Genomic DNA, 25063 nt, shown 5'->3' with positions numbered 1-25063 from the left:
TCCCAGAGTTCATTTTGTCAAACAGGAACACAGACGACCTCGTGTCTGGAATCAACACGTGGTTTCATGCGCCACCTAGTGTTCATGTTCAGAATGACGAGACAATGACAGTCACTAGATGGCGCTAGATCCAGGGACGGAAAAGTAAGCAATAAAAATACTATAAAAACTACAAAAGATACTAATAATACAGTACAGATTATTATACATATTATTCTTTCTTTATTCAGGGCATATGCTAGAAGCAAATTAAAACAAGAGATGCAACGACACACAAGACGCTTTGAAGAATAATTGATATACTTTATTTTATTTATATTTAAGTGCTTATGTATATGTATATGGTTTAAGAACAGTTTGGAGCATTAAATAAAAATGAGAACATGCACAAAGTGGCCAAAAATACTTTGTATCGTACACGTTTAAGAAACAAGTTGAATTGCACTTGAGCCGGGCAAAAGTGTTCAGACAGTCACACATCTTAGATTCACTTCAGCTTATGTTTTGTAAGCAAAAGACAGTGATGCAAACTCCTCCAAACCCAACAACTTAAACCTTTTTTGAAGACAGCTTTGCATCACTGGACTCAATGCTTCATACAATATTCATCATTCATAACGTTTCATCTTCATATTCGGAGACTTTCCTCGTACTTTCACAGCCATCAACACGTTTTGCCGTTAGAAAGATAATGATACACAAGTCAATAAAGTGGTTAAGTGACATAGCAGTTGCAGATCCTTCATTTACCATAATACTAACTAGAACTGTGCTTTTCAAAATAGATTTACAGCTTATTTACAAAGGACTGAGGGACTGTGATTAAAACGAATAACCACATGCGCCAATTTCTTTTTATGTTTTCTATAAAAGCTGAATACTGATATGCAATAAATAATCCTAATACATATTATTTACATAAATTACAACGAGCAAAAGGCAATCAAAACTGTGGCAAGACAAGAACTGTTCATCTTAAGTCTGTGCATCTTAGTTGTATTCCTTTTTTAACAAATCCCTTTCCGGAACTGGCAAGATATTTCCAAAACGTGCAGAAGAAGAAGAGGTCCCAAATCTGGAAAACTGGAGCTTGTATCAGGAATACTCAGGAATCACTATGGAAACCAGTGTAAGCTACTGTGGCAACCAGAGGGGAAAACATCTTCACGACTTCATCATAGTTTCTAGACGTGTGCAAACAAGCCGTATGTTGTAGTAGTTGTATCCGTGCAGGGGCAGGTTTCCTTTCTCTGCACAGAAGTCACAGTCTTGTTGTGAAAATGTTCCGCCGTGGTTCTTTTCACCTGCCAAAGCGCGTTTTGTGGTTGTAGCCGGGACTCGACGACGGGCCGAACCGCTTCCCGTGGCTCTTCCATCGCTGCCGCAACACAAAGTCGTAATTGTCCGTGGGGCACATGGCGTAAAACACGTTGGCTTTGTCGGGAATTTGGAGCTCTGCGGGGAAAAAACGGATATTTTGATATTTAATACAATTTTCATGATTTTACAGTAGAAAAATAGCAGCTCAATAGACAAAGTGCAGAGGGTAAAAAAAAGAGTGCAAGACAAGCCATGCAAATCAAGGAAAAATACATTTATGAGCAATAATAAATAAATAAAACAAACGGAGTGACAGTAAAACTATAAATTAGCAATAGTGTAGACATGAAGTTCCTTCTTTAGCTTTATATATGAGCATCTTCACTTGAATCATTTCTTACTCTTTGTTACAATTAAATTCAGACGCATTTCCCCAAAAAAACAACATATTTTCAACAAAAGCCTTATTATTTTATTTGTTTTCGCCCGTCCTAAACCGTGAAGTGCTATTGAATGTCAGGAAAAGAGCTGCATAAGTGTTACGCATCATTATTGTATTTGTAAATAGGGTAAATGTGGCGACGCGGCGAGTTAAGCGTTCAAACGATTCAAAGCTCGCCTAATGATCAAATAAAGAATAACATCCAAGACTGAAAACGCAGACCTAAAGATCAACACGGAGCAGTGCAACATGTATGTGATTATTACTACGCGGTAAAACACGTTGATGAATAGTTTTGTGCTGTTGCCGATCCAGAGTTCAGACTGACAGGAGAGAGAATAGATGTCTTGAGCATTCGAAGGTAAAAGAGGAGTTTGTGCCTTACCTTTCCCATGGCTGAGCTTCTGGAAGAGGCTGAAGTGTGTGCAGCTGTGGTCCTCCATGTTGTGTTTGTCCAGCGCTCTCTGTACGACCTGAGGCGTGTGGTCCTGGCTCGTCAGCTACACAAAACACACAACATACGACACACAAGTCAAGTAACAGTCACTTTATTAGAAGTTGAGGTAAACAATACATTGGAATCAAAGCGAAATTGCAATCAAAGTTGAGTGAGTGAGATTAAAAGTAAATTAAAGTAGTTAGAACAGTAGTAGTAGCAGCTAGGTATGTCACAATATCAAACTTTAGCGTTACGATTATTGTGAGGAAAAAAACTCTCGATTTAACTATTATTTACGGTAATTGAGACTGTGACCAAACATCAGTGAAATCTTTAATTTACTTTCATTCCCGTTGTCTAAAATGTTACTTTTCCTCAGGTTTGAGATCAGCTTTACGAAACTGAACTTTCTGAAAGACAATCAGTTGTGGTAGTAGTAGTGGTTGTAGTTCAGTTCTAGTGGTAGGTGTGGTTGTAGTTGTAGTAGTAGTTGTTGTAGTGGTAGTTGGAGTTGCAGTAGTAGTTGTAGTAGTTGTGGTTGTAGTTCAGTTGTAGTTGTAGTAGTTGTAGTACAGTTGTAGTAGTAGTTGTACTTGTAGTTGTAGTAGTAGTTGTGGTTGTAGTTCAGTTGTAGTTGTAGTTGTAGTAGTAGTAGTTGTAGTTGCAGTAGTAGTAGTAGTAGTAGTTGTGGTTTTAGTTCAGTTGCAGTAGTAGTTGTAGTAGTTGTGGTTGTAGTTCAGTTGTAGTTGTAGTAGTTGTAGTACAGTTGTAGTAGTAGTTGTACTTGTAGTTGTAGTAGTAGTTGTGGTTGTAGTTCAGTTGTAGTTGTAGTTGTAGTAGTAGTAGTTGTAGTTGCAGTAGTAGTAGTAGTAGTAGTTGTGGTTTTAGTTCAGTTGTAGTAGTAGTTGTAGTAGTAGTAGTTGCGGTTGTAGTTGTAGAAGTTGTTGTAGTAGTAATAGTAGTAGTAACGGTAATAAAAGCTGTAATAGTAGTAATACTCTGTGTACTGAGGTAATAGAGGTACTTGTTGTAGTAGTAGTAGATATATTTTGAAGCAGTCCTCACCAGAATGCTCTTGTAGACGTTCCCGTTGCTGCCGGTCTCCACGCTGACCCGGATGATGCAGGAGTCCGACACCTGCTTGTTGTAGAGCGGCTGTGGGCTGTGGGAAGGGCCAGGTGAGGGGGAGGGGCTGCGCTCTGGACCGGGACCCAGGGAGGCGGGGCTCAGGTCCGGGTGGGACGAGCTGCAGGACGAGCGGGACAAAGTGGGAGACGGGGAGGACATGGAGAAGTCCTCAGCGACGTTGCGCAGGGAGCCGGACAGAGACTGAAGAGGAGAGTCAATCAAGAATGTCAGTCAATAACTGTGATGTTATGTGTCAAAGTGTCACAAATTGAGCTGGCAAAAGTATCGGAAATCAGACACTAATCGATACTAAACTGAACCGATATAAAAATCACATTAACAGAACAAAATTTGACGTTCTGAACAGTTTTAGAACGATCTTGAGCTTTTTCATAACATCATAGTGTAACATGAAGAAAGTATTATTATTTTGTGTTGAAAATGTATGTCTACTGTCAAAAAAAGAGCATTATGTGTTATCGTTGTGGTATCTAGGTCAAGCTTATTTCTTAGTATCGAAATTGACTTTGAAATGTTCGCACTATGAGAACCTTTAAAGGATAATGATGAGATTTAAAGCTACAAACTTTCCGTAGCTGGTCACATTTCTGAGGTAATTTCAATCCCCTTTGTCCCCACTTACATCACAATCAAGCGGTTCGACCAAAACACACCGGCGATACAGTGTTATGTGACGGTGATAGTGAATCATTGGAACCTCACCTTGAGTTTGAGCCTGAGCGGATACGGGTTGGGCACGTTGAGCTCCTCCAGGTCTGAGCTGCTGGAGCCAGACGAGCAAACGCTGATCTGATCCGCGTGAGTCCGTCGTGATGAGCCGTCACTGCCGGAGCGCAGCCTGCCAGAACACAGCAAACATCTCACTACGTGTTCTCATTCACAGCTTTTATTATCGGTTATGCCTGAAATTGAACATAATCCATCCATTCTGCAAATAAACGATGCCGATGGTGCAGACTTACAGTGTTATTTTCTTTGTTCGAAGGCGGTGGCCCCACAAATTTGGAGAGTGTGGACAAGGGTCGATGGGGGGCTCGAGCTTACGGGACAGGTCATAGCTTCAACGGGAAAAAGCACAGATTATCGCACCATGTTTGCTTTAATCACATAAAATATTAGCACAAAAATCAATACATTTGTCGGTTAAATCTCGTTTTTTACCTCTCTTGATCGGTGAGCATCGTGTGGCCTTGAATCCAGTCGGTGATTTCTGAGTTCACGGCGAAATTGTAGTGAGAGCAAGACGTCTGGAGCTGCTTGATGTGAGTAAGAATGTCACACTCCTGAAGTGCAAATGAAATCATTATTATTAGCAAAGAATGGACCAAAAAAACCTGTAATAGTTTTTGAATAACCAGTAGGTGGCGACACTTACTCGTCTCCGTTTCTCAAAGTTGATGAGTCCACACTGTGATGGAAGGAAAACGCATACAACATAAGTGTCAGGTAATCCTCCTAATTCTACCAGTGACTTAGAAACATAGAGTCCAACTAGCTATTTAGTGCGTTAACAGATTTACACGTTCTCACCTCCACTGTGTCGCTGAGGGCCGTGTCCAGCATGGTCAGGACGGTCAGGTAAGTCCCCAAATATGGGATCACGCCACAGCTCCCCGTCTAAAAACATAAGACACCACCAAACTTTTTATAACTGTGTAAAACGTTTTGGTCCTAAGATCATTTAAAAAGGTCAACATCTGTTCATTTGTGTTTGCTCAACGTGACGAAGAGGGCGATAAAAGTCGTAAATGTCACTGAACTAACCACTAAATCATGGGAAATATTGCACTCCTCATGGTCATTTTCCTTTAAGGTCAACGGGAACTCATGTGCGTAAATATGTGTGTAGCATAGATATGTGTGTGGCATAGATATGTGTGTAGATGTGTGTAGCGCAGATATGTGTGTAGATATGTGTGTAGCATAGATATGTGCGTAGATATGTGTGTAGCGTAGATATGTGCGTAGCGTAGATGTGTGTAGCGTAGATATATGTGTAGATATGTATGTAGATATGTGTGTAGCGTAGATATGTGTGTAGCGTAGATATGTGTGTAGATATGTGTGTAGCATAGATATGTGCGTAGATATGTGTGTAACGTAGATATGTGTGTAGATATGTATGTAGCGTAGATATGTGCGTAGATATGTGCGTGGATATGTGTGTAGATGTGTGTAGATATGTGCGTAGTGTAGATATGTGTGTCAGCAGAACTTTATTCCGGTGCAATTTATCTGTACATTTTGTGTACAAAGTAAACCCATTTTTATTTTTATCCTATAGCAGATTTAAATTGTTTCTCTTGAATGCATGCCCTTTTTGATTTGATGTAGGTCGTTTTATCTTTGTTCATTGTTTTATGTTGCACCGAATCTCCAAAGCAAGTTCCTATGTTTGAGAATTATGTTCTTTGGCAATGGCAATAAACCTTTTCTGATTCTGATAAATAGAGAGAGAAACTTTATATTTGCTGGGCCTCAAATTAAAAAAGCCAAACTTCCATAAAGTCAAACTGGGGCAGAGCTGTGGCGATTGGCAGTGCCATTCTGCTGAAATAAATAAATGACCAAATGAACACAATGTCCTGGATTAATTAACAACCCATTGCTAAATTCAATGACTCACACTTGTTTGGATTGAGTTGGCAGCAAAAGAAACTTTTAGAAACGACAACAATAAGAGGTAATCAAAGTCACATTATGCATTTTCAGCACAGATATTCAACAGTATTTTAAATCATGTTGTGCTGGTCGTGTGTCACTAAAGTAGGTGCAGTCTAAAGGCGTTAACACACGAGTAAAGAAGCCGAGCGATGCTGCAGTACAACATACCAGACACAGAGTCACATTCAACACAGAAACACAAAGTAGATTTGAACGTACATTATCAAAGTCTTTCATTATAGACACGGTGTAATTACCTCGACAAGATCCTCCCGACTCGTGAACACACAGTTTTCATCGGGAAAAGCCTCACAGAGGTGTTCAAATGCAACCATGCTTTCCCTGAAAACACAGAACATTCTAATTACTTAAGTGAATAAACATTAAACTTCCTCATACACCAACAATAATATACTGTACAATTCTATACAAGTATTGTGATTAGAAACATCACAATTTTACGTTTATTTACAGTTACTGACATGACCAAACAGTAAAACAGTTTTTCTTTTTTGATTGTTTCTAAAAATTGTTGCTAATATTATTATTCTCAGTTCTTAAGATTATATTGTGACCTAAATAATCACAATTATTGATTAACTGAATAGTCCTGACTCTTTAAAGGCTGTAAATGGAGACGCCACATACAAACAGAACATGTGTATTTAAACGCTGACCTGCTGAGCGCTGCCCAGGTCTTCTTGAGGCGATACACGGCGTTGGACTGAAGAGCGGAGAGGATCGCTCTGAGGGAAGAGAAGTTCTTCAGCTCTCTGCACTCCTGCAAAACAAACAAATATATTTACATATTTACTTTTCTCGTCCTCTCAAAGTTACTTCACAACATTCAGGATCATAGGCATATTTAAGTTTTGAATAATGATCTGTTAGGTTGTGTTTTCAAATGATTAATTTATAGACACATTAAAAAAACAAAACATAATATTAATACCGGTAATAATTTCATATTTGATGCAATAAATATTAATCTGATTTAATAAAGCATCAGTAAAAATAATTTTCATTCAAATTATCAATATTTTCAGTAATTTGTGGTTCAAATGTTTACTTTTTGAGTTGTACTTTCAATAAACTAAAACAAAGGTGGGTTGTACCAAGTTACCTTTACTCTTACAAAATATTTATGTAATATTTTCATGGAAGTAACTATACTTATATCTTACTTGAGCAAAAAGTTATGGTTCCTCTTCCCACAAGTGGCCGAATATTGACAATATTTTATGACTTCAACATTTGTGTTTCTTGCGCCGCTCCTTCAGATATGATTGTTTTTCTCAGTTTTGTGTCAGATTTTGTGCTTTATTTAATGTTCTGCCCTTTCATTTACTTAAAATTACAAATGAGATGTTACGTTCAGACAGTTTATTTTCCTTGAGTAGTTTCTTAGACCACTACTTTGTACTTTTACATTATCTTGAAGCAGTATTATCTTGAAGTAACGTTTTTCTCTTTTTTTGAGCACCATCTACCCGCCTCAATCTAAAACAATGTCCGCCGCATTTCTCACCTGCGCCACGGCGATCCACCTCTCTATGACGTGAGCTCTGTGGGCGGGGTTCGTGTGAGACCCCCGAGGCGACCCCGGGCAGGACGAGGGGGCGGAGAGGAAGATGATGGAGGAGCGGGGGGATGAATTGGGAGAGGACGAGGCGGGCGGCGTCCCGTCACGCAGCAGCGACGTGATGACACAGTTGGTCACTGCGTTGAACTGCGAGATGGTGGCGCGGACGCTCGGGGCCAGACTTGGGTTTTCCTTTTTGTCGCGCTGGGACCAGACGCAGCCAAGGCAGTGGAAGGGCTGGACTTTGACGAACAGCTCCTGCAAAATGATTTAAATGACAATTAGATAATACAAAAGTCGTCAACATCAGACCAGGATTATTGCGCTGACGCGACAGTTTTGGAAAGTGCATGATAGTGGGCTCCGGAGGGACGGTCTGCCGTGGTCATTCAAAGTGAAGACATTTTAGGAACAGTGACAGGATTAAGGTCAAGAAACAGGTTCTAGTCAGGCTTGGGATTAGAAAAAATAATAATATTTAAGAACAAGGTTTGAGTCCTAACTTCCATTCCTCCCGAGCAGACGATCTTTAGGAAATGCACCAAAACAGTTGCCTCTCTGCATTTCTCTTCTTGCTTTTAAACACATCAACTATGAAGTAATATGTAGGGTACACTTTAATACCCCTGTAGTGGAATTGGTCCTCTGCATTTGACTCATCCTTCAGTGGCTATGGTTACATACTGTCCCAATTCAAAATCTGATTACAACAGGATTTTAGATTATTATGACGACGGTTCTTCTGATCAGATTTTGCAGCTTGCACGTCATTTAAATAATCTTACAGATCCAGAAAGCTGAAGGATTTCACCCGGTGAGCGCATGTTTCAGGCTGAGACAACATGTAATAGTCACATGCAGGTGCTTGTGTAAAATCTCTTATTGACCTGTTGTTTATCAAAAACCCTGATCGGAGGAAATAGATTATTAGTCCAAAAGAACGTACCGCGTCCAGTCTGGTGAGCTGCTCTGCCACTTCTCTCACAAGAAAGTCCAGGACGGTTTTGTCTTTCCCTGAACTGATCGACACTTCCTCTTGCTGCGGGTGGTTCAGACGCAGCAATGGCACCTGGGCGTATTCTAAAACACACAGAATATAAAAATGACTATGAAGCTCATTGTCCAGATCTTTAGATACTGTGGTGCAGAAAATCAGATGCAGAAGAAAGTTGCTAAAACCCAAGAGGGGCTTTTTTTACATTACGGTTCACCACATCGAAATTGGGACTGAACCAGGACTACCTTCAAGAGTAAACCTGGACCAGATCAGGACTAAACAAAGACTAGAACAGGACCAAACCAAGTCCAAATTAGGACTATAATGGGCTCAATGTAAGACAAAATAACAATAACAAGCGTGCGTTTAATTGAATCAGAGAATAGTAAACACATTTTAAACACGTTTTGCCATTAAAAGCATAAAAATGAAAATAAATTTAAAAATAATAGATAAAATTAAATACTATTATCACAATGGTGAAGGTTGATGTGGCAGTTGCGGGAAAATAAACGGAGAGAAGTTCTATCCGATACCGAAAAACCAGGAAATAAGAGCGCGATGGACATAAGACTTAGTGAGTAGTGTTGATCTGAAGTTCTATCGTTTCTCACTCACTGGCGCGGCAGGAGCGGCGCAGCGTGGAGCTGACAGCTGTGGGACTACGTCACGGGTGGGCGGGGCACACAGGCTCTCTGAGACTACGTCACAGGTTGGGCGGGGGAGCCAGATTGCTCTTCGCAAGGGTGGGGGCGAATATCAAACCAAGCCGTCTGCATTTCCGGGTTGGTGAGGGGGTCCAAGGTCTGGATGATATTTCTTAACTAATATGTTAAGGGTGTTGCACAACCCTTATTATTATCAATTATACACTTAGGATAGACTACGAAACGTGAAAAAAAGCATGTTATGGCACCTTTAAGTTACCTAATGTGCTGCAACCTGGCACACACATTTGCTTTACCACCATACCCATTTCACGGCCTCGTATTGCAGTACACAAACAATAGCTGCGTAACAGCTTGTCCTCTGTTACCTTGCTCTTGGAGTCTCTTGAGGAGGTTTTCCACCGGTTGGGCCAAGCGTCGAAAAAAGACCCTCCTCTTGAGTTTGGAGCAGAGCAGCCTCAGGGTCTGGAACTGAGGAGGCTCATGGAAGTCGTCACTGAACTCCTCCAGCCACAGACGCACCACTGGAGACAAGCCACTGTCGACACAGGAGAATAATGAGTCAATGATTCATAATTGTAACAGATTTTATGCATCCACAAGTTACTACACAAGGGTATTACTACTTCTGTTGCTCTAACCTTGTGTCTAATGAAGTAGTTTAGATATTTTACAAGAAGTGGGCAATATATCAAAATTTTAAATGTAGCTTTGAAGAGATTTGAGTATATCATTTACAGTTAAACTGTATGAATGAATGAAATGAACTGATTAAAAATAATAAATGAAAAAGTAATGTAAAGTTTCAAATAGAAGTAGAAGGTGACTTTTCTGCTGCATTTTGTGATTAATTTGACTGACATTTCATTTCTGCAGAAATGTGTGTCTGATGTATGTCTGAATATAATTATCATTATGTCAGCACAAAATCACCATTAAAAAGTGGGCATCATTCAATCATAAAAATATGATTGAACACATAGTAGAAAAAGCTTCAGTTGTAGTCATCTGGACTCAGTTAGAGAAAATAGACGTTTCGACTCTCATCCAAGAGTCATTGTCAATAAAAGAATTTAGATCGAGAACTCCGATATTAATACTGTTCTGTGGTAAGACCCACCCATTGGGCGGAGCCTTCCTGAAGTAGAAAGAGTTGTTTGTTTCAACAGAAACTCCCCCCTTGTATCTACCGAGCTAGCCTATTCAGAATTTTAATGGGCTATTAGAATCCTCTTTGTCTTTGTGAGACCCTGGCTCAACCACCCTGAGTACCTGATTAGCATCTGAATGTCCTCTACCTTTCCAGGGGTTCAGTATACCATTATAGATACCAGGAAGATTGAATCTTAACCCTCCATTTCTGTTTAAAGAAGGTCTTTCTTTTTTAACAAAAATAGCTTCCTTGACTCCTCTTTCAAACCATCTTTTCTCCCTGCTTAAAACCTTCACCTCACCGTCTTCAAACGAGTGATTAGAGGCTTCAAGATGGAGATGCACGGCACTCTGAGGTCCTGAACTTGTATTTCTTCTGTGCTGATAAAGCCTCTTGTGTAGAGGCTGTTTCACACAGAGGCACACACAGAGCTCAAGGTGTGCCCACCAGCTCATAGGGCGACATGATTGAACACAGTAAAAAAATAACAGTATAAACGCCGCAGTCACCCTGAGAAAGTCAAACAGCGGTGTATTCAGTGCGTTGTAGTGCGGGTTATTCCATGCGTTATCTGTAATTGTTCCAGACTTTGAGGCCGCACTCACCTGCGAGCGCAAAAGGTGTTATCGGAGTTGACCATGCCTTCATCCCTGCGGAAAAGGAAAAAACAAACACATGTCATTTGTCAAGGTCACATTTGAAAACGGTCATAATATTCAGACGGGAACACTCAGGTCCCAATTGAAAAGTGGGAAATCCTGTAAACAAGAACATACATCATCCTGTGGAACTGTCCAGCAACGGCAGTAAAGACCATGAACCGCGTGTGAACCGAGTGCGGAGGCCAAATGCAGCCACACCAAAAGTATGCAGTAGAAATACGTTATTTGGTCCTAAATTTTAGCACATTTTGGTACTTATGTGGACTTGGTTTGGTCCTGTTCTAATCCTCGTTTAATCCTGACCTAGTCCCAGTTTAGTCCGGGTATAGTCCCAGTTTAGACCCGGTATAGTCCCGGTTTAGACCCGGTATAGTCCCGGTTTAGACCCGGTTTAGTACCGGTTTAGTCCCGGTTTAGTCCTTGTTTAGTCCTTGTTTAGTCCTAATTTTGATGTGGTGAATGTGCAAATGTGGTCGTGTACTTAAAGTATCTGCACTAAAGATAATAAATATGAAAAGTACCACCAAAAAATGGGGGTGAACAAATGTAGTTTTTACTTTTACGAAGGGCCACTACTTGTCCCATCTATTATTCAATGCCCTCTATTTTTTCAACTAGCAAGTACCAGTGTAATTCGTCTTTAACGGCGCTCGATACCGTTCAAGCTTTATCGAGAAAGCAAATTGAATTCTCCATCTGACTTTGATAAGAATACAATTAAATACGCCCAGTTCAAACAACGATGTAATCCCCACTTGACTTTCAGTTGTCATGGCAGTTTCGTCTACAAAAGCTTTGGACTAGAGTAATATAGAAAAATATAGTACATACAGTCAATCATGATTATGTTGAGTGATATTCAAATATATCCTACAATATTTACACACGTAGTTGGATTCAAACTGGTATTCATGCGATTCTTCGGTGTGGTCAACTCTAATGGTAATAAAACACTATATTTTGTTCGCACTACAAACAAAAGGTAAACGTTTTATTTGCCTGGAAGTAAATTAATCTCCAAAAGCTTTTGTAGAAGACGTGTTGTCAATAGCAACACACCTATGAGGAAAAACAAACATTAAATCATATCCCATGTACATTTGTATTGACTAAGGAAGCATTTTTCAAACTTGATCAAAGGTATAAAAAGATAACTATCCTCGTTGTCAGGTTTAGCAAAGAAGAGAAGCGTTTGAAAAAGGAGAAGGGCAGTTCCCAAAGGTCCAAAGGTGGTGATTTGTTTGTTTAAAACGTGACGATGTAATAACTGTTCACATCACCAGAGGCAGAAGTTCAGTGACGTGTCCATGGGCGATAACAATGGGATCATCGTGAAAAGGTTCACGTCATAAAGACACAAAGCCAGACAGGTGAATGATGAGAAAAGTAGGGCATGTATACTTAGCCGTAGGGTTAAAGGGTCACTGTGTAACTTTTCTGGTAGATGGGCCACTAACCGTTTGTCTGTCGAATTGTGCATTGTGAAACTGTGTCTAAAACATTGTAATTATACGTAAAAGTGTGTATATCTGAGAACCCACAAATCTATTTAATTAATTGTATTAGACTTATTGATGGAAGTTGAAGTCAATAAATAAACTCAATAAATACATGAGCTGTTAATTGTGGGTGAGGTTATCATGGTGACACAGTGAGTCATCGTGTCTTTAAGCAGGGCACTTCAACAGTATGTCAGATATGGATGTTTAACGTGTTTAAATTGCATAGTTTATGGCTACGGGTCCACAAAATGTGCTGTGAATGTTGCAAAAGGAGATCAAATTATGCCAACTGGACTACGTTCTTTCTGGTTCAGGTCTGATTTTGGTAAAAGACTGGCCAGTCAAAAGTGAAGGATCTCTTTGAAAGAGTTGCAAAGTTTGAAATACATTGTTCAGTTTAAATAATTGAACCTTCTTTTGCCGTGGCGACCGGAACAGAGGAATTACTCAGTCATTTATACATTTTATTTGATTATTCTAATTGATTGCTCCAATTAAATACATTATTTTTGTTTTGTTTCTTGCTGTAAGGGTTCTTACTAGAGCACAGTTTAAAGGCCAGATCACTAAGAGTGGTAAAAACACAAACTAAACTAATAGTTATGCTGCTTTCATTGTTTACCTGTAAATAAGTGCTAATGCTGTGAGTAAACCACAAACACTGCCCTGACGCGCCCACATGTCCCGTGTTGCCTGCTCACCTCTGAAACAGCAGCTCGATGAGGGCAGTTGAGGAGGTGAAGGCCCTGTACGTGGACAGGAAGACCCGAGCGAAGTCCGGTTCTTGGTTTTCGTGGTCCAGCAGATGAGAGACGAGCCGCTCCAGAGAGGCCGCCTTGAGTCTGCGCAGCTTCACCGTGTGGTACTGGGAGAAACTGAAGCTCATGGGCAGATCTGGAGAGTCCGGACTTGGTACGACGGGGTCTCGACGAAGAGTGATGCCAAAAACTGCGCCGTTGTCCTCCTCCTCCCCCCACTCCTGCACTGGATCCTGCAACAACAACAACAGTTACTCTAGTCCACTGATAATATCGCACCATGTTTATTGCTCCCTTAAAATCTTGTTTATTTGTTAGTTTATCATGCTTTATTTTCCTGCAACTTATCATGACTTGAGAGAGCATGACGATTAATTGACTAATCGTGATCTACTAATCTACTAGTCCACTATTTAAAAAAGAAATCACACATATTTTGATGAGCGTCATCGTTATCTGGACTATACAGACTAAGACACAAGCGAACAGACCTTTTTTCTGGCAAAGACAGTGGGATTATTGGATCAAAACGTCAATAAATAATTAACCATTTCAGATTTTCATTAATAATACACGCTAGAAGTTCTCAGTCACTATATTTCAATCTTTATTTGGCTAAAAAATTATTAGAAATGCACAATAGAAATCATTGTTTGGCTTTATAACCGTTGTTGCAAATATGTACATATTAAAACCTTTATCCGTTTGTTTTATGCTCATTGATTTCCTCATTATAAATTGAACAGTATTAAAAGTATGATTGTGCAATCGAGAGGCCATGACCAAGTAAATGTGTAGGTTAGATAAGATAAGATATTCCTTTATTGTCCACACATGGGGAATTTTCTTAATAGAAGAACTCTTATAAACAAAAACTCCTATAGACAGAACCTCTCATTTCTTAATAAGGAATGGATGGGGAAAATAAATAAAGAAAATAAAAACAGCTAGTGTAAGGCAAAATAATACTAATAATAATGGTAAAAAAAAAAAAAGGTTGCCCGAGTCGGAGGTGCTGTGAGTGAGAACAATATGGCCTTGTCTAGTTAGAGATGCATAGGTCATAACAAACACATTAAGCCTATTCATAATGGCTCTTTTTAACACAATTAACTGGTGTTGGAGACCCAGTCCTGAACTCTAACACAGTTAAACGAGAGGACAATGGTCCGAGCACACTGGGACCAAAACTGGCACTAAACCTGGACCTAAACTTACGCAAGACCAGGACTAGAACTGGGGACTTTAGAACTGACTAAACATGGGCTCAAACCAGTGAGAACGTATCCTAAACATGTGGACTGAATGAGGTTTGATTTCATTCTGGCAGTAAAATAGTATATTAATACATTTATACAATAATGGACACAATTTGTGCAAAGACATGTCACGCCAGCCACCATTTCACTGCAATGATGCTACTATTACACTACTATTTTAATCTAAACATGTGTTAAATGTCAATGATTAAAAGTCTGTATTGTTTATGTGCAGGAAATTAAAACTATATACATTTTAAAAGACATCAAATTGCAAATTATGATGGCTCAAAAAAAGGTTAAAAAAAGAATGATATGAAAAGATTAATATGATGAGTGATTTACTTTTTTGGCCGTGGCTACAGAGCCGCGGCGCAAATAGCCCAGCAGTTTCAGTAGCCGCGGCTCTGTAGACACTCCCTATTGTTTTATATTTGTGTCTCATCACCCAGCCCTAAAAGAGAATCAAACTACAACAAACTACAAACCCCCCTGACAAATGGCCCCTACTGTAGCTGCAGAAGACAACAGGCCTGCTCTGGAGAGAGGCTGGACTGGGCCACGGTAACACTGTGTGAACGTGTAAACACTCCGAGACTAAAGGTGCATGAGTCATCTCAGTCTTTGACCCTGCAGCAGCCTCGTCCCTGTGCAGGCTTCGCGAAACCAAACCACCACATTGTTTTCTGCCATTTCACTCGCAACAATGGACACAAACCACAATGAAAACTCTGCATATCGCGTGACAGAAACCAGCGCACTGTCCAGTCACGAAGCAAGAGCCAGTATCAATCAGTTTGTCCTGAAAAGCACCGGTAGTTTCGCGTGTCGTGCCACTGATAAAATTAGAATTAGCTTCAGAATAACTAAAAGGCGATCTTGAGAGATGTTGACCTACCATTGAGAACTGCCATTTATCCATCATATCCAGCTTGACTGAAGAAACCATGGTCTTTGTAAACAGAGGCACGTGTTGACTTTAAGGACGTATCTCCTCAGTTAGGCCGTTTAAATCCATCGAATGCGATACATCCATTTGTAAAAGGGTTGAAAAAGGTTGAAAAGCTTTTGGTTTGGGACGTGAGAGCAGTGCGTTGATGCGTGAGACTGGCGGCGCATGTCAAAGCAATGGTAAACGGGGGCGGGGCTTAGGGACAGGTGTGGGCGGGGCTTAGGGACAGGTGTGGGGGGTACTTGGATGGAGCAGGCCAATGAGGTGCGTGGAAAACATGGAAAGAGACGAACAGTAAACATGTAAAAGATAAGATTATGACGTACTACAATAAGGGCCGTTATATGACTGTGTATTGAGTCAATAACAGATCAAACCTAGATTACATGAAGTCGTTTTGTTTGACAAATTAAGTAGGCCTGTTTCTATGGCTACAAGAGCAGAAGAAAAGTGTTTTGAAATTATAATATATTTTATTTTTCATAATGGGAATTGATAATTAATAATCCATCAACAGTTCTGAAAAGTACAGTCACAAGCATCAAGTGTAGTTTTACTAGTGTAACTATTTATTACAATATTATGAATGATATTATCTACTTCCATTTTATTCAGATTTTAAATTGATAAATGTCAATCATCTTCTTTAGCATATGAAATATATAAGGTATTGGGCAAACAATATTCAGATATTTTGTCAATCCAACAGAAAGGTGTTAAAACATGTCTTTCTTTTGGTTTCATCACTACACACACTTGAAATGTCACTTTATTTTTTCAGTTTTTTGGAAGCCTTTTTGCAGACATTTTAGTTTTATTTTATATTTGTAGTTGTATTTAATTTGTGCTGATCGCCAGTGGCAGTGCTTTAGCCCTGAATGACTTCCTTTCATGCAAAAGTCATCCAGGATTCATAGATCAGAATCAAACTGATGGTTCTAGATGTGATCCGTGTTCTGCATCAACAAACTGGGGCCATATTCAGTGCTTTGGCCTTGCAAGAATCCAGTCGGTGCAGTTTTCACAGCGGTCATCGGTTTCTTCTCATGGTGTCAGGGGCGTGGAGGGAACACACCACACCAAACAGGTCTGACAGCCTTAAAATAGCCACACCATTAGCAACACGAACAAATATAGAGCATTTAATCCTCTACTCTAATTTCGGACAAATTACGGCCTTAGAATATAATTATAAATGCTTTTCAGTTAAAACCTTATGCATAACTAAAGTCACAGAGGTTAAAGCATTTGAGTAAAAGTGGGAGAAGAATTATATAAAAATGATAATATAAATGGTCAAATATTTGAATTTCAAGCATGGTCTATAATAAAAACTAATAAAAATGCGGCCAATACAAAAAACAAGTGATACATTAGAACGTTTGTGGTCAATTCCACTGTCTATTCATATTTTGTGCGAGCGTTGAATGCCATCGGTGATATTTACAGGCACATTTCTGAAGAACTGCCACAATATTGTTAAAATAGGCTCCCAGAAAATATCAAGGTATTTATTTTTGTCAATATCGCCCACACCTAGGTTCACGGATCCACACTATTTGGGACTTTAGTAATCATGTCACAATACCAGATAAACCAGGACAAAACAATCTCCTAAAATGCTGCTAAACTTTAAAATTGGAAAGGACAGAAATTAAATAAAATGTACACTTTAGCCTATAAACAAAGCGGCCTGTCCCGACGGAATTCTAATTAATTGAACCAGAACACCAGTGTTGAGAACCACTGGTGTATTCAGAGGTTGAGGTTTTGCAAACAGTTGACGTGTTGTTTCACTAATGAGTTTCTCTCCAAAACAGAAATGCTCCTTCAATTAAGTGTGCACAATGGAGCATGGACACGGTAACAGGAAGTCCGTCCATTAGTCCCTATTAGACACATGAATAGATGATGATGATGTGGCAGCCAACTAGGAAACAAGCAGGAACTAAATGCACAATAGTTTAATTTTCTTTCTTTCTTTTTTATACAATAGTTCATGGACTTGCTTCTTGTTCAATGAAATTACCACACGGAACAAGGAAGACGTAAACGATGAGCTCATACTGAAACTGGACGACAATACTGATAAGAGATCATATCGATTTATAATACAGCACCTTTGCCATCATTTCAAAAGGGTCCGGCACCTGCTTGAATTCATTGGTTTTGTGTTTTGTGTGTTTACTTTGCGTGGAATGTTCCATAGTATGGCATTAAACGTGTCCATCTCCGTGGAGGAAGTAGGTCACGCCACTGGGCCAAGTTCTGTGGCAAAGTGAATAAGAATGTCTTTTTCCAAGGACTTTTTTAGTATTAGAAAAGTGAAAGTTGTGGATAAATGCTGGAAACTTACATTTTAAGCCATATTGTGGAACATTAAAGTGAAAAAAGCAATAACATCATGACTATTCTGGACTTACCCTCACACCGGCTACTCTGTTTCACTTGTATATATCTTACTCAGCTCTTTATATTTAAGTTGAGTTCAAATGTAAATTGATTTGTTCATATGGGGATGAATAAAAGTCATTGTGATATCCGTGCAGACTCCCCTCACAAGAATTTACTTAGTGTACAATATATGATGTGTTTCAAAACTATTTTCACACCCTTAGAAGTGTGAGAGGTTTGAGTGTGACATGTGATAAGAGGCACGTTTGTATCGTGTTCTTCAGAATGAGTGATGAGGTTATGCTGTGAAGTAAAACTGGAAAAACCTACAAGTGACTGTGAGGAATTCATCAGGTGATCACGGAAAACTGTTCCGTGTGCTGTGCCATTGGCTGATCACAACTTTGAAAAGTGCATTTTGACTCAACTATTTACGTTATAATTATTCAGATATAAATACAAACTTATCTGTGCTAGATTCAAAGTGTTGTGTCCTGCCATATGACACTTTTACACTTGGTTGGTTTGATTTTTTTGGGTCTCCAATCTACGACCTTCTGATTGTGTTTGCACATTTTCCCACAACATTTCCATATTTTATACACAGGCGTTTTAATGATTTGCTTACCTGTATGTGTTTATATTTGTTTAGATGTTTTATTTAGACAAATCAATCTTCTATTCCTCTTGAGACAACTTACAATTTTTCTTAATTTGAGCTAAAGGGGTGTTGATTTTTTTATGTTTATTGCACCTCTAAGTGAAATAAATACTAAATACCAACTAAAATCATGAAATCTAAGGAGAACAGCCTTGACAACTTGTACTTTAGACTTCAGTGAATTTACTTTATCCTGTTATGTACGCCATTTTGAGGACAATTCAAAATATAGAAAAAAGAAAAGTTGCAAAATAGTTTAAACACTGTCTAAATATGACTTGAAACCCACAGATTTGAACAGATTTGAAGATTTTATCCAGTCACAATCCAGTGTAACTTTGTTCCGGTCCTTTGCTCAGGCCCAGATACAATGAATTTTAAATGTAAATCATAATTTCTTTGTTTTGGGTAAATAAATCCGGCAGCAAAGGCACAGCAAAGACCTAAGATCACAGGTGTTGTTTTGTCCATACCTCCTCTTGTCTGTCTAAATCCAGCGACTGAAACCCCCTGAGCCACACGCCGGGCTCGCTGTCCGTGTGGATGTCCTCGCTGACGTTTCTCCCGAGCCGAAGCCGCTTTTGGAGGGAGCCCACTTTACTGCGGAGGTCCCGGCGCTCTCCTCCGCCCCCCCACACAGGCAGCACGGTCCTCATGTCCCACTCAGTGTCGGAGCAGCACGAGCCAGCCCGCCTCGTCGGGACTCCCACACACCTTCATCTGAGAGGCAAATCACACACATATGTAACCACTTCTGCCTGTACAAAACTGCAGTGGAATTTCAACATTTGTCTGGTTATTTCAATTCATAATCTGGGTCAGGACAGGAATGCTATTTTGAATCTAGCGTTATTGAATTAGAGGAGAGGTACAAAATAGACCGATTCAATGAAACAGCAGCAGCACATTGACGTAAGTGATCTAAACATTATGGGCTTCTTGTTAATAATAAAAAAAAAAGCATAAAACTGGGAGAAAAGTCATGAAAAATATTTACTATGACAATGATAATTCTTATATTACACAATTAATTTATAAATAATCTAAACAGAAAATTGACCAATAATCCTGCTGTTCCAAAAACAACCATCGGAATACTAATATTTCAAACTTGATTTCAATATTAAGGAAAAAGCTAGACAATAACAATTTTGATACCACAATTCTTAGACAATAGAATATATTTTGAACACACAATAAGAGTAGTTTCATCAAGTGGTCTTATATTAACTGTGATAAAGGTCAAGATCATTCTAAACCTAAGACATTCTCTCCTACTGATCTGATTATTTTTATTATTATAATTTTATTATAATTATTATTATTTTTTCTAGTATTGATTATTCAGCATGAATTAGACAGCCAAAACGTTTAATTCCAAAACTTTGACAACCCTGACATGATGAACCAACAGACACATTACCCAACAAAGACTAATTATAACAGTTCTAGGCCTACTCTATATTGATAAAAACAAAAAAAACAGGGACTTACAGTAAAAGTAGTTTTGAATCCTGAAGTGGTCTCGTCATGTTTGCTCAGCTGAAGGATCTGCAGAGAGTGAGGTGCACACGGTATGCAGTTGGATTTGTTTCTGGCATTTATCACAGGAATGGTTGTTCCTCGTGTTTGTGGGAGGAGTCTGACTGTGTGTGTGTGTGTGTGTGTGTGTACATGTGTGTACATGTGTGTGTACATGTGTGTGTGTGTGTGTGTGTGTGTACATGTGTGTGTGTACATGTGTGTGTACATGTGTGTGTGTGTGTACATGTGTACAATTTCCCAGCCATTTTGAAAGTCTGATCAAATCAGGCATTAAGATGGCTCCACTCACGCCCAATATAGCAAGGGCTTTGTCAATACGTATCAACTCTTCCCTCGCCTCTCACCTGGTCCCAAACTCTCCTTGGCTACAAAAGCCCCACCACCCATCCAACCTCGCCTTTCACCTGGTATCTCCCATAGCTAGGATGCACTGGGTCTCAGCGTTGCCGGGACTTATTGTCACATTAAAAATCAAACCATCCCGGGGCCCTATGTAAAAAGAGCCCCCCCTAGTGCTATTTCTGTAGTCACATCATCACACAGATGGAAAAACAAAATGCGAGCCAAGCCCAATCTGAGAAATGTGATTCATATTCCCTGTGAAAAGATAAAGCCCAGTCCCACTGAAACTAGTCTGAAACTTGCTGTGCTAGATGTCAGATCCTTATGTAACAAATCTCTCTTAATTAATAATTTTATTTCTTCTTATAATCTTGATTTTATGTTTTTAACTGAAACATGGCTTGACAAAATCACAGGAAATGTAGTTCTGATAGAATCTGCTCCACCCAAATTTAAGTTTGAATCTGAAACACGAGAAAACAAAAAAGGGGGTGGAGTCTGTGCTGTCTTTAGAGATGAAATAATTACCCGCAGGTTGTCTTTTGGGGTGTTTTCATCATTTGAGTATGTATCCTTTAAAATGGAGCTAAAACGGTCTCCATCCATTCTCTTCATTGTTTTATACAAGCCTCCCCAGCACTGCCAAAGTTTTATTGATGATTTTACTGAGATGCTTTCAGTCATATGCACAGACTTTGATGGTTTGGTCATTACAGGTGAATTCAATGTGCATGTTGATAATATTTGTGACAGAAACGCTAAAGAGCTTGATGCTGTCCTTGAAACCTTCAGTCTTACTCAGCATGTGAGAGGCCCCACCCACAGCAAAGGACACACTCTAGATCTCATAATTACAAAGGGGGTAAATATTTAAAATGTTAATGTGATCGATGTTGCTCTGTCTGATCATTTCTCCCAAACCACCGGTTGGTCCTGCAGTTGTTCAGAGGAGACACATAAGTGATGGCACAGGTGCACTGTTTATGGAAATGATAAACTTTGAAAATGTCTCATGTTCTAATGTAAATCAAATCAAATCAAATCAATTTATTTTTGTAAGGCCCAAAATCACAACAACAGTTGCCTCTGAGGGCCACAGGGAGAAATGAATCAACAATGTCTGTGGTGGCGATGGAGTCAGACAATGTCTGTGGTGGCGATGAAGTCAGACAATGTCTGTGGTGGCGAGGGACGATGTCCCAGGGTCCTCTGTCCTTAGACTCTCCTTCTCGGCCAGGAAAAACTACAAAAAAAACCTCAAATGAGGTGTAAATGATTTGTTGAACTCTGTTACATCTAGTGTTTTGAATGTTCTGGACACCATTGCCCCTATAAAGGCTAAAATGGTTAAAAATAAGCAGAAGGCGTCGTGGAGAAATGATGATTCGGTCAGGGCACAGAAAAGGGAGTGCCGCAGGGCCGAACGGAAATGGCGCAAGTCAAAGCTCCAGGTTCAAAAAGAGATTTACAAAGAAAAGCTGAACATGTACAACCTAATCTTATGTAGAACTAGGGAAAGATATTTTTCTGAAATAATTGGAAGCTGCAGTAACAACTCGCGTGTCCCGTTTGCCACAGTAAACAGATTAACAAACCCTCCAGCTCAGCTGCCGTTAGAACTCATTTCCACATCCAAGTGTAATGAGTTTGCATTATTCTTTAATGACAAAGTTCAGGGCATTAAAAATGCTATAAATCCCACAATGCAAAAAATTACCCTAAAACCACCAAGACACTTAGAGCTAACTCACTTTGCACCAGTAACTGACAAAACTGTCCATGAAATCATCACCAGTCTGAGTTCATTTACATGCTGCCTTGATGTGTTACCCACCAGATGTCTAAAGTCTGTGCTGAACAGTTTGTTAGCACCATTCACTCACATAGTTAACATGTCGCTTCAATCTGGAACATTCCCAATATCTTTGAAAACTGCGGTCATAAAGCCTCTCCTAAAGAAGAGCAGTCTTGATGCCGCAGTACTGAGTCATTACCGGCCCATCTCTAATCTGCCATTTTGGGGCAAAGTCCTTGAAAAGGTTGTTTACCAACAGCTCACAGATTTCCTCTTAATAAAAAACTCATTTGATGTTTTTCAGTCAGGTTTTAGACCTCATCACAGCACTGAGACTGCTCTTGTCAAGGTGACAAATGACATCCGCCTGAACACTGACACGGGCATCAGCCTCAGTCTTAATTCTGTTAGATCTGAGTGCTGCTTTTGACACTGTCGATCATGGGATCCTCTTACAGAGACTAGAGGACTGGGTGGGCATCACTGGCACTGCCCTAAACTGGTTAAGGTCCTATCTGGAAGACAGGAAGTACTTTGTTGAAATTGGTAGCTGTGTCTCAGACCACATGACCCTGACCTGTGGAGTGCCCCAAGGGTCAGTCCTGGGTCCCCTTCTGTTCAATCTCTACATGCTGCCGTTAGGTCAGTTGATACGCAGTGAAAATGTGTCCTATCACAATTATGCAGACGACACTCAGATCTATGTTTCACTATCGGCAGGTGACTATGGACCAGTAGATTCACTCTGTCACTGCATCCAACAGATCAGTTTGTGGATGCAAAACAACTTTCTCCAGCTGAACTCAGACAAGACTGAAATAATCATTTTTGGCCCACAGAAACAAAGAGAAAGTGTTAGCGGTCACCTCCAGAGTCTCGCTCTAAAACCTACAAACCAAATTAGAAATCTGGGGGTAATAATGGACTCAGACTTGAACTTTAATAGCCACGTCAAATCAATAACATCAGCAGCTTTTTACCATCTAAAAAACATTGCCAAAATCAAAAATATAGTGTCAAAACCAGATTTAGAGAGACTTATCCATGCGTTTGTCTCCAGTAGATTAGACTACTGTAACGGCCTGCTCACTGGTCTCTCCAAACGAGCTGTAAAACAGCTGCAGTACATCCAGAACGCTGCTGCTCGGGTCCTGACTAGAACCAGGAAGTATGATCACATTAGTCCTGTTCTCAGGTCTCTGCACTGGCTCCTGTGGCTCAGAGAATAGACTTTAAAGCAGCTCTGCTTGTGTACAAGTCTCTCCACGGCCTAGTACCAAAGTACATCTCAGACATGTTAGTGCCATATGAACCATCTCGGACTCTGAGGACCTCAGGGACCGGCCTCCTGCTGGTGCCCAGAGTCAGGACCAAACATGGGGAATCTGCGTTTCAGTTTTATGCAGCTAAAATATGGAACAGTCTTCCTGAAGATGTGAGACAGGCTTCTACTCTGACAATGTTCAAATCTAAGCTAAAAACAGTTTTGTTTAGCTGCGCATATGACTGAAACAATTTTTTCTTTGCACTCTTCTCTTTTGTTTGTGATTTTATTAGTTTAGAAAATCAGTTGGATTGATAATTTTTAATTTAGTTAATTTTATTGTATTTCTGTTTCTTTAATTTCTTTGTGATTTGAATGCATTTTTCCTGCTGTGAAGCACTTTGAATTGCCTTGTGTATGAAATGTGCTCTACAAATAAACTTGCCTTGCCATGTGTGTGTGTGTGTGTGTGTGTGTGTGTGTGTGTGTACATGTGAGTGTGTGTGTACATGTGTGTGTGTGTGTACATGTGTGTTTGTGTGTACATGTGTGTGTGTGTGTGTGTGTGTGTACATGTGTGTGCGTGTGTGTGTACATGTGTGTGTACATGTGTGTGTGTGTGTGTACATGTGTGTTTGTGTGTACATGTGTGTGTACATGTGTGTGTGTTTGTGTGTACATGTGTGTGTGTACCATGGATCTATTATAATGGTGTGTACATATGTGTGTGTGTGTGTGTGTACAAGTGTGTGTGTGTGTGTGTGTGTGTCCTGGTTCTCTTCTTGTTGTTATGCACTGAAGCGTGGGGATATTTCTAGTTTCTTTTCTTTTTTTTTTGCTCATTAGAATACATGCACTATCAGCATTTAGCCATCCACATATTTTAAAGCGAAAGTAACTCATCATTTGCATTTAAACATACTTTTGAGTATTTGACCAGAGGCGTTGTTGTTGTTTGTGTGATTGACAGGCAGAACTTACCTTTGTGCTCGCTATGATTTGACGGTTTTGAGAGGTAAAAAGAGCAAAAACACAAACTACACGTGATAAAAGACAAGAATGAGGGTGAATACATGTTACATTTTGTCTGCGGTTTACTGTCAGACTCATAAAAACAGACATGCGTGTTTGTGCCTTTGGCGTCCGTACAAACCAGGTTCAAACCTCCGCGCACCCGGAAGCGCTAGTCCGCCTCTGCCTCTGATTGGCTGGTTTTTCTTTGCGTCAGTGTTTTATTTTTGGACTTTCACTAATAGCTTTTAAAATATTTGTCTTTTGTGATCTATTAACTACCATGTGTCATTTTATTTTTACTTGTTTTTGGGGTGGGGCAGTTATTTTAAGTGCTTCTGGCAGGTTGGATTACTCATTGAAGTAAAATGCATTGAAGAAAAATGCAGTTAAGTTGAAGTTAAGTTAAATATATTTAGAATTTTGCTAAAAAGAATGATAAAAATAGCAACATTTTTAGGTTTATAATTTCAATTCCTGTTTGGAATTGATGACATCACACTA

At 39.7% G+C, this 25063-nt stretch overlaps 1 protein-coding gene across 1 annotated transcript; it reads right to left on the bottom strand.

The window, feature by feature from the left end:
* Positions 1–1297: 1297 nt before the first annotated feature.
* Positions 1298–20211, bottom strand: rgl3a (ral guanine nucleotide dissociation stimulator-like 3a). The gene is made up of 17 exons (XM_072463281.1): positions 20097–20211; positions 19076–19322; positions 13280–13569; positions 11020–11064; positions 9630–9799; positions 8543–8676; positions 7543–7854; positions 6692–6795; positions 6272–6356; positions 4881–4967; positions 4726–4758; positions 4512–4633; positions 4313–4408; positions 4053–4188; positions 3267–3530; positions 2148–2262; positions 1298–1455 (listed from the first exon to the last, which is right to left on the bottom strand). Exons 2-17 carry the CDS (start codon positions 19256–19258, stop codon positions 1301–1303), a joined length of 2331 nt encoding a protein of 776 aa, XP_072319382.1. The 5' UTR covers positions 19259–19322; positions 20097–20211; the 3' UTR covers positions 1298–1300.
* Between the last annotated feature and the right edge of the window lie 4852 nt (positions 20212–25063).

Source organism: Eucyclogobius newberryi, unplaced genomic scaffold (genome assembly GCF_026437365.1).
Source record: "Eucyclogobius newberryi isolate DKJ021-1_F unplaced genomic scaffold, fEucNew1.0.hap1 SCAF_4, whole genome shotgun sequence".
In the NCBI taxonomy this organism is placed as follows: domain Eukaryota; kingdom Metazoa; phylum Chordata; class Actinopteri; order Gobiiformes; family Gobiidae; genus Eucyclogobius; species Eucyclogobius newberryi.
The sequence above is the reverse complement of the archived record's forward strand: the minus strand, read 5'-3'. Positions and strand labels throughout refer to the sequence as shown.

Excerpts from the sequence above, each read along its gene's own strand:
- rgl3a (XM_072463281.1), bottom strand. The coding sequence starts at position 19,258 with ATGAGGACCGTGCTGCCTGTGTGGGGGGGCGGAGGAGAGCGCCGGGAC. Across the intron at positions 8,677-9,629 it reads CAAGAGACTCCAAGAGCAAG|AATACGCCCAGGTGCCATTG; the intron begins GTAACAGAGGAC and ends TGTGTGTTTTAG. Across the intron at positions 2,263-3,266 it reads ACGTCTACAAGAGCATTCTG|CTGACGAGCCAGGACCACAC; the intron begins GTGAGGACTGCT and ends TGTTTTGTGTAG.